The following is a 10,621-nucleotide window of genomic DNA, read 5'->3' as shown; positions in this document are numbered from 1 at the left end:
ATAAAAAAGAAAGAAAGAAAGAAAGAAAGAAAGAAAGAAAGAAAGAAAGAAAGAAAGAAAGAAAGAAAGAAAGGAAAAAAAAAAGAAAGTGTGTTATGGGGGCGGGTTTGAGGTCTCACATGCTCAAGTCAGGCCCAGTATAGCTTTATCTCTTCCTGCTGCCTATCAGTCCAGATGTAGAGCTCTCAGCTCCTCTAGCACCATGTCTGCCTGCATGCCACCCCACTACTGCCATGATAATAACAGATGAAACCTCTGACCTATAGGCCAACACCAATTAAATATTTTCCTTTATAAAAGCTATTGTGGTCATGGTGTCTCTTCACAGCAATGCTTACCATTACTAAGACACTGAGTAACATATGGGAATCCCAATCTCTTTTTAAAAAAAAAAATAGAGAAAGAAGCTGGGGAGATGTTTCTGTTAGTAAACTGTTTGTTCTGCAGGCACGAGAACCAGAATTCCAATCCCAGCACCCACATAAAAACTAGAAGCAGTTTTGCACAGCTGTAAGCCCAGAACTAGAAAGGTAGAGAGAAAGGATCCCTGGGGCTTACTGGCCAACCTAGTTATATATATGACCTCCATTTCAACAAGAGACCCTGCTTCAAATAATAAGATGGAGAGAGACAGAGGATGATGACCTCTGGCCTCCATGTATAACCACATACATATATGCGCGCGCGCGCGCGCGCACACACACACACACACACACACAATTTTGTTTAACTTTTTAAAGTTTTTGTGTGTGTATGTGCATATATGCATGTATGTGAAGGTATCAACAGTGAACATACTTGAGTTGAGTTTGCCGATAACTGTTGTAGAATAATTTTTGTACAGTGAAAATATATCACTCTGATTGGTTTAATACAAAGGTGAAAGGCCAATAGCTAGGCAGGATTTCCAGGCAGAGAGGATTCTGGGAAGAAGGCAGAGACAGCAGGGATGCAGAGGAAGCAGGATGGGCACTTCAGAGATGAGGTAATAAAGCCACAAGGCAGAAAGTAAATTAATAGAAATGGGTTAATTTAAGTTATAAGAGCTGGTTTGGAAAAAGTCCAAGCTATCGGACAAGCTTTCACAATTAATGAATGGTAAGTGTCCTTGTCAATATTGGGGAGTTGAAGGTCCCGATGAAAAAGTTCAAATACAGGTAATTTCTATTTCTTTCTTTCTACTACTTTAAGTATACCTTCAATAAGTGTTTCTACTTTTACAACTGGAGGAAAATGCCATTTCCTATCCATAAATAACTTTGAATGGGTATGAGGAGAACCAGCCAGCCCACACTGTAATCTGCACACAGTCACACCTGTAATCTGAAGTTGAGTCTGTGCATCTGTACCTTGGCAGCCACTCTAAGAATGCTGCTTCATTGTCAAGTCTGATGTCAAATCAACCCTATTACCTTTGTCTTTTTTCTTTTTAAGAGGCATTTTATTTTTAATTATGTATATTATATATGTCTGGAGGGGTCATTTATCCACAGAGACCAGAAGAGGGTTTCAAATCTCCTTGGAGCTAGAATTACAGGTACTTATAAGCTGTCCTTTCTGGGTGTAGAAAACCAAACTCATGCCTTCTGGAAGAACTGCAGGTATTCTTAGCTTCTGAGTTATCTCTCCAGCCCCCATAATGGCTTTTAAACTGAGGCTGCAATTAGTTGAAATCACAACACACCTCAATATGTCCTTTTACATGAAAGATACACACTTAAAAGTCAGTGCAACAAGCCAGGCGGTGGTGGCGCATGCCTTTAATCCCACCACTCAGGAGGCAGAGGCAGGCGGATCTCTGTGAGTTTGAGGCCAGCCTGGTCTACACGAGAGCTAGTTCCAGGACAAAATGCTATGAAGAAACCCTGTCTCGGAAAAAAAAAAAAGTCAGTGCAACACTGAAGCTACATAGACCTCAGATGAAACACTGGTACAAACATGCAGTGCTTACTCACGGGTAATCAGACCAGGATAAAGGACATGCTTTGCAAACAGGCTGCCACTCTAGTCCTGACCTCCAAACGCTCGGAAGGTCAAAAGCATACCAATTTGGGTGAAGCATCAAGAGATGTCTTTAGACTTGCCAACCTGATACACAACATACAGAGCTTCAGCAATACCTAATCTCTGTGTACTACAGACAAGGATCCAGCCCGTGCTGCTATTGAGAGACCTCACTCTGCATGCACTGCATTTTGACCAGAAGCAAGGGTCAGTAAATTACTAAATGCATGCAGTAGGCCTGAGTAACAGTCAAGTTTACAAGGTTGCTTTTTTTCCCTTTAAGCCCCAATATTACAAGGAAAAGTAAACTAGAGCTCATAAGGACTGGACTTTGGCTATCAACTCCTACCTTTTTTTTTTTTTTAAGCAACTGAAAATATTGATGGTTTTCCAAAGAATTTGGTCTTTAAAACTTGTTATTTTCTAAGAAGGGGGGAATGGTATAAAATGTAAGCTCAGCTCAATTTCATCATCTGCTGTTAAAACAGTAGAAACAGCAAGTCTGAGATCCCAAAAGCAGAGCTCTGTCTATGCTGCAAGCATCCATGATTTAAACCAAATTACTGCAATTATTCTTTCTGTGAGCCAAAGCTCTGCAACAGATAAGGCAGGATGTATGAATCTTGGAAATCAAATAGCCCTAAATCAGATAGAACATCTACCCGACCACCAGAAGCACCCCGTGCAGGGTCGGGAGGAGTGTTTAAGCAAGGATGGACTTAACCCGATGATGAAACCTCACTGATTCCATATCAGTAATAGGCTTACATACATTGTATAGGCAAACTAGAAACATGGGAGAAAAATACTGAAATAATTAAAAACATGAAACTAAAATTTGGAAAAGAGAGGGACTATCATGAAGATGGGTGGGAGGCAATCTTGATGCACAACAAAGAGATCAAAGGCAAGGCATCAAAGTCTGGACCACAAAGCAGCAAGAAGAAAGAGGCAGCCAGAGAGGAGGAGCAAATAACTCCAGGCTGTGGAGTGCCAAGAGCCCTGGGGTCAAATTCCGGCCCTGCCAGGCACCAGTGTGGTGACCCCGAGAAGGTCACATTTCTAAACCTGAAGTTCAATCAAACAAAGATATAACAGTGTTTACTTCAAATGTTACACAGATAAAGGGGATAATCTTCAGACAACACGTAGCAGGGTTGGGCACAAAGTATGTGTTCAAAGGTCTGTTATTAGTTCTAACTGCTGAATTTAAACCCTGACTCTACCACCTGTTAGCTGTGTGACACTGAGTAGGTTGTATTCCCTTAACGAGCCTCAAAAACCTCACAAATACAAGGATACAATAATTATTTCCTCAAGAACTTTGAAAATAAAATGAGATACGTTATCTATAAGTAAAGTCAGCACTCCCAAATACCAGAGTGGCTACCACCACCACCACCACACTGAGAGGCCAGAAAAGCTCCCAAAATCAGTGGAAGACCAACCTTTAATTAGATTCAACTAATTCTATCACTAAAGACCACTGATGGCTCTCCTATTAAACTCTCCTAGTTTCCCTTCAGTTGCAAAGTCCAGGCCTCTCTTGGAATGAGGAGCTGAGAGAGTGACTTACACTAATGAAAACTCTTACCTGGAATTTTGTGGCCTGTGTTATCAAGGGAGCCTCCCCAGGTTTGGTGAGAGCAGCAGTGAGCTCTTTGATTTCGGAGTTAAGTTCTTCAACCTAGAAAACAAAAAATGTCCGCCACATACATAGCTGGGCAACCCACATGCTCCCCCGACCTTAACAGAGACACAAGCTCTGAAGGACATTTCTGGTTTTGCCATTTTATAATTGGGCGGCTTACCCTCTGTTGTTCTTCTTTTTTTTTTTTAAACATGCTGATCCCAGTTCCCCCTCCCTCCCATCCTGTTCCACCCACCTTCCCCTTCCCCCACCCCCATCTGTTCCTCTGAGACAGTAAGGCCTCCCAAGGGGAGTCAAACAAATTCTGTCACATCACTATGTCATTGAGGCAGGACCAAGGCCCTCTGCTCGTGTCTAGGCTGAGTAAGGTTTCTCAGAGCATTCATTGGGAATTGGTCCTGGTCCCACTGCCAGTGGCCCCACAAACTGCCCAAGCCACACACTGCCACCTGCTGGGGGGAGGGGCTAGATGAGTCAAACTAAAAGAAATCAAAAGAGATGACGAAGGCTTATTGCCCTCTGAGACTCAATCCCTCACCTGTTGCCATGGTCTACATAAAGTCAGAGTATGTCCCCCAAGTGTTGATGAATCAGAAATCTGATCCACCATGTGACAATGTTAGGAGGTGGGCCTTCAGGAAGTTAATAATAGCGAGAGGTCCTTGGGTACTTGGAACATGCTCCTGGAAGGTTCTAGAGGAGCCCAATCTCAGGCTCCATCTGATAACATGACCTCCCCTCTTGCCTGCCTTTCTGTTATCTGCCACTAGACCTTCATCAAAGGTTGAACCCATCAGACAGTGTGATCTTGAACTATGAGCATCAGAAAAAATGAGTGAAATGAACCTCTTTATAAAGCTACCTTGCCTCTGATATTTCATCTAGTAAAGAAACACAGACTAATACATGATGAACACCACTCATCACTATGGTGTTATTAGAAATAAATGAGGTACTGTACATTGGGGCTAAAATAACAAGCATTACTACTATCACTGCCTACTCATATGGCTTATCCAATAACTGTGTGGTTTCTCCCCAAATTTCTCAACTTCTCTACTCTGGGATGTGCCATGAACTCTGACCACGATACCTTGGTCTACAACTGCTCTACAACACACACTGAAGGTGTCTACTCCAGCTGGGCCCCCGTGCATCACAGGAATCATAGCTCCTAAGGTCAAAGGCCAAATTGCAACTGCAGCTGACACTGCACTCCCTCAGCTTCTCAGCACCAGTTTCCTACTTCTGTAACCATTCCTGATGTCCCCTCTGAGTATGCCTGTTCCATCCCTGACCTCATAATATTCCTTATAGTCTCATCCTTGGCTTGTTTGCTTGCTTGCTTATTTGCTTGCTTGCTTGCTTGTTTGCTTCCTTCCTTCCTTCCTAGTCTATGCTTTCCCAAGATATATTGGTCAACTCTTGATGTGGGAGTGATTTCTTATTAATAAAGAAACTGCCTAGACCCATTTGATAGGCCAACCCTTAGGTAGGCGGAGTAAACAGAACAGAATGCGGGGAGAAAGAAGCTGAGTCAGGAGTCGCCATGATTCTTCCACTCCAGGCAGATGAAGGTTATAATCTTTCCTGGTAAGCCAGCTCGTGGGCTACATAGATTATTAGAAATGGGTTAGATCAATATGTAAGAGCTAGCCAACAAGAGGCTAGAGCTCATGGGCCAAGCAGTGTTTAAATGAATACAGTTTCCGTGTTGTTATTTCGGGTAAAGCTAGCCATGTGGGCGGCCGGGTGCCTGGGAAAGTAGCCTGCCGCTCATATTACAACAAACTCTCAGAATTTTAATTCATGAATAAATACAAGTGATTCCTAAGTCAATTGCACTGGGCCAAGCTATCACTCTGTCCCCATGCTTCAGGCTTGTACTGCTCTCTGCCTCCAAATCAGAATGATGTCTACATCCCTGGAGGCCAATGCTCCTGTCAATGACATGCTCTACTCTCTATGCTCTGAACCACAGCAGTGTCACCACACCCGGGTCACTTCAGCTAGACATCTACAGTCACCTTGACTGCTCCTTCTCTTAACCCTTAAATCCAACCACCAGATTTTCCAAAATTATTTCTATTTTTTAATTATTCCTAATCTTATTTCTTGAATACAGTCCTCTTCCTCCATCTTAGTTGCTGTGACCTGTGTGCTAATAAGATTTTCTTGGTTCTTGCCTGAGCAACTCACATTTAATTCCATTCTCTGTCTCGTGAAATCATTCTTCAAATGCAGCCAGATGCTTCTCCAAGGTAAAAATGTGATCACCCTTTCTGCTACTGAGCCATGTACCCCCCCCCAAACAGTTGATATGATTAGCCCCACCACTCCGGGGACCTTTGCAATACATCCAGCATCTACAGTCTCATTTAAATGGTGCATTTCATTCCCTGGGAACCCCAGACCATTTCTGGTGTCACACACCACAGACTTTGCCATTGTTCTCTCCAAACTGGCCTCCCATCTGCATCTCTTCCTTGGCCTTCTCACCATTTAGGACTCAGCTAAGCAACTTCTCCTCTAAGCAGCACCCCCTCCCTACATCCACCCTAATCAGGACCAGGTATACTCCCCTCTGCCTCCCCACCACCTTCACTTCCCTCAGTTTCAACACCCATCACTCTGACTTGTCAATCACATAGGAGAAGAGCTGGGTCTCTTTGGTGAGTGAGGACCTTAGTTAATCATGGAGATCCAAAGACTTCATTGACTACCAAGTGACAAGAAAAGAGCCTTCAACCACCACCTTGGATCCCAAAGGCAACAAAGCTTTTTGCTTCACAGCCACAGTCTTGTTTCCCAAATAGCTTCGTGTCCAATTTCAGTTGTCTTTGAGAAGAGTCAGTCTGTAATCTCCTTCAGGGCAGTCACATTGCTTTCTTCACTGATTACATGTTGAAATTATTATGTTCATATACTATTAAAATCAACTTACGTCTTTGCACCTTTGTAAACGTGGCTTACTAAAAACTTTATAAAATATGTCTTATTCATATTTAGTTACTGATAGCAAAGAGAACAATCTGCCACAATCCCAACTGACTGAAAAATTCACTTCCTTTACTATCCTAGCACTTACAAACTTTCTATCTAAAGCTAAAACTTCAGAAGACAGGCAAGCAACAGAAAATAAAAAGAAAAATCCATCTTCACTCCTCAGACATACCTCTTTTTCCTTTGATTTTAATGCCGTGGTTAGGCCCTGAATGGCTTTATCCCTCTTTAAGCTATTTTTCTTCTCTGTAGCAATTTCTCTTTCCTTCTCTCTCAGGTCCTCCTGAAGTGCCTAAATTAGATTAGAAAAAGATCCACGAAGTTGATGTGTTCCAACCAAAATACACTGTAAATATATCTTTAAGAGCACACTCAAATGCAGTTATCCTATCTTATTCCTGCCAACCTGTGATTAATGTTTTCTAGTCGAGCCGAACGCTGTGGCATCAGCTCCTAGTTACTGTGTTACTGCTCACGGCAACAGTGCCAGGTGAAGGGAAGGGGATCTGATCATTTGAGAAGCTGACAGTGATTCCGATGGGAAGTACTCCAGTGCCTTCTAAAATCTGAATATAGTCACATCAGAGTCTTCGAGACTGCACCAGGTTATTTGGAGGAAATAACAGATCATTAATTTCATTCCTTAATGCTACAAAAGCTGGCAGAGTTTGGTTTGATGGGGACTGAGCCCTGCATTTATAGTCTGAGTTCACGTCTTAAGAAAATCACTGCTGCCTCCCTCCTGGGCTGCTGTGAGGATCAGATGCGATAATAGATGTGAAAGTACTTTCTAAGCTGGCAGGCACTGTACAGATTGCAGCTGTTGTGACTAAGGGCCCTTGGAGCCCAGCTGTTGAATCAAACAGGCAGATTCCTCCCTCCAGCTATGGGATCATGAGCAAGTGACTTCACCTTTCTGAACCTCAGCTACTCCATGTACAACATGGGAATGAGAGTCATGGCGAGGACAGAGGAACTACCTCTACTGTGCTGGATGCATCACAGGCGATCAGCAGCATCTGATCAATGGTAGCTCTTGTCACAAAGAATTATCTGTTGCACTCAGAATAAATGAGAAGCAAGAGGAGAAAAAGTCTTCAGAACAGTCTTAAAATGAATCAACATACCTGGATCTTCTCTTCCCAGTGATTTCTCTCCTTCTGCCATTCCCTCTGTGCAGCCTAGGAAAAGGTATTCATGAGTGAGCAGAAAGAGGCGGTCCACCGAAGGCTTTCCCACAGCCATCTGAGTGAGCACCTTACAACTCACTCCTCCACTGCTGCACACGTCATTAATACAAGTGTGCCCTCCTTCGTAGTCCGACGTGGTTTGAGGGAGGAAAAGTGTGCAGCAGCTGCCCACAGTTTGACTGTGAGTCTCACAGAGTAAACAGGTGCTTCAGGAGAAAAGGGAAAGGGCCCACTAGAAAACAGCCTGGGAACTGAAGTGGCAACCCCATTCCAAATGAAAACTAACTGATGAGGCTAAGAATCTGCTCCTGTCACAAGGACAAGGACCCTGCTTCATAGAGAAATCACGACCTTTCTGGAGCTTCCAGAACATACACTGATGTGGACAGACCATGCAGCCGACTTCCTCCACCCAAGGGGAATGGAAGGTCAACATAGCTTCCCCTGGAAACCACAAGAGCAAGAGGAGTCCAGGAGATTTGGGCCCAGGTCTGACGGCACACTTCTTAGAACCTGGAGAGATGGCTGGTCTAAAGCTGGTCCTAACTCAGTCAGGAGATCACAATCTCTACTTGGCCAAAGGGCTGGGAGGCCTGAGCAGGGCAGGATACTGAACATCTCATATGATGCCAGGCCCAGAACCAGTCCCCTTCCCACACAGACTCTCATGTTTCACACCAAATATGGACGACAAGCCAGCCTCTAACAACAAAGGAAAACAGGACATGAACAATGCACCACAGGTTTACACTAAGAAAGCCCTATGGATGAAAAAGAAGCCCCAAGGTGACAGCAAATTAACACATGGTAAAACACAGATGCAGAAGTTAAAAACACATGAACAAAGGCAGCCCCTAACAAAGGGGGATCCTGCAGATTACTCCGCTGACGGAGAACTTGCATGTGGAAGTTACTGTGCAAACCGTGCAGACTGAAGAGTGCCCCACTTCCCAGGAACAGTCTGATATGCCCCCCCTCCTGCTGTGCCCTGTCGCCTCACCTCAGCATCTCTCTCCTTTGCTTCCCTCAGAGTGGCAGAAAGTCCTCGGAGTTCTCCAGATGACACATTCTCGTCAGGAGATGCCATCTGAGATTTCTCCTCTTGAAGGCACTGAATTAAAGCTTCTTTGCTCTTCAAAGACAGCTTCAACTCCTCAATCAGTCTAAAAGAGAACAAAATTTAAATATTAATTCTGAGCTGCTCTCTTAGCTCAGTGGAGCAGGAGGAGGTAGGAAGCTGGGCCAGACATCTTCAAAGTAGATGTGTCCGATGAATACGCACAAACAGAACTGCATTCACTCACAGGTCACAGAGCTTGGGCCAGAACTTATGGGATGTTAATGAGTCCACGTGTCTCTAGCCTTGTTCAGGAATTTAGCTCTGAGCTGAACCTGGGCTGGTCAAGTCATGCACTTTCTCAGACCTTCAGCATCCCTCACCAGCAGAAGCAGACCACTGACTAAGAAATCCCCTCTCTGAAAGAAATCTGTCCCTGAAGTCTAAGCAAACAACCAATCAAGAGCTGTTTGGGTAGGTGTGGATTTAAAAAGCAGGGATATCTCTCCACAGCTAGCAGACAATGCTTAAAAACACCCGTATCAAGCTAACAGTCAGACTTCAGGATAAGGCATACAGTCACCCGGCTCTTAGGTCATAACAACCCAGGTTCATCCTGATCCTGATCAGTACTCAGCAGCTCACAGACAGCTCACCCCAAAGCTTTTCGTGTCCCTCAATGCCTTTGCATATGTTATCAATACCTTCTGCCCAAACCCCTTTCCATCCTTCCTGATAAAACCAGAGTTCCTTAACTGCACCTTCCATCTCTTAGTCTGAGAGAAACGCTGCCACCTACAACCATAACACCCTCTAGAAGATGTGAACATTTCCCTCTTTGGAACCAAACTCAATGTGCTCTGTGACCAAGCTAAGTCATTCTACTTTTCTGAGCCTGTGTTGGACAACTTGAAAAAAGTACACTTCTGACATACAACTGAAATCAACAAATGACAGCTGGCATGCTACTTGTGCATGTGGTGTGTGTGTGTGTGTGTGTGTGTGTGTGTGTGTGTGTGTGTGTGTAGAGGTCAGAGTTCAATGTCCAAATTTTTCCACAGTTTTGTTTCCATCTTATTTTGACTTTGCTGGGCTGGCGAGCAAGCTAGCTCTAGGGATCCGTTTGTCTCTCTGCCTTACAATGGGTGCGATGCATATCGTCACATCCAACTTTTCATGAGTGCTGGAAATCAGAACTCAGGTCCTTGTGCTCAAATGACAAGCATTTTGTCCAGGAAACTATGTCTCCAAATGTTAAATATTCAACAGTTACTTTGTTGGAAAACTCACCAAAGAGTTCTTTGTTACCTAAGCCTAGAAAGCAACCTAGTTTTGTACAGTAGAGGCCTGGAGATTTGGCAGAGCTGCCCTCATGAAGCACCTCGCTTCCCTGACAACAGTGAGGTGAGAAGGCAGCAGAAACACCTAGCAGTACACTGGAATCAGAGCACCATGGGATCAGCTTGCTGGCCCAGAAACCTGAAGGGAGGCGCAATACTGCCCTCTAGGGGTTCAGCTCTGATATAATCAATAAGGAAATGGAGAGCAAAACCTCACCAAATATAAGTTTAAAAGAGAAAGTGGGCAGGACCTTAAGTGTCTTTTGGCCATTTGAACGTCTTCTGTTGAGAATTCTCTGTTCAGCTCAGTGCCCAATTTTATAATTGGGTTGATTAGCCTTTTATGGTCTAGTTTCTTGAGTTCTTTATATATTTT

General features: G+C 43.9%; 1 protein-coding gene across 1 annotated transcript in view; it reads right to left on the bottom strand.

Annotated features, from left to right (window-relative positions):
• Window positions 1–10,621, bottom strand: part of Cdk5rap2 (CDK5 regulatory subunit associated protein 2) — a 149,457-nt gene that overhangs the window by 136,076 nt on the left and 2,760 nt on the right. The window contains 4 exon segments of the mRNA XM_013348234.2: window positions 3,599–3,691; window positions 6,831–6,950; window positions 7,786–7,839; window positions 8,849–9,011. Coding sequence (XP_013203688.2) covers window positions 3,599–3,691; window positions 6,831–6,950; window positions 7,786–7,839; window positions 8,849–9,011 — 430 coding nt within the window.

The sequence above is a fragment of the Microtus ochrogaster genome, chromosome 10, assembly GCF_000317375.1.
Source record: "Microtus ochrogaster isolate Prairie Vole_2 chromosome 10, MicOch1.0, whole genome shotgun sequence".
Lineage (NCBI taxonomy): Eukaryota > Metazoa > Chordata > Mammalia > Rodentia > Cricetidae > Microtus > Microtus ochrogaster.
The sequence above is the reverse complement of the archived record's forward strand: the minus strand, read 5'-3'. Positions and strand labels throughout refer to the sequence as shown.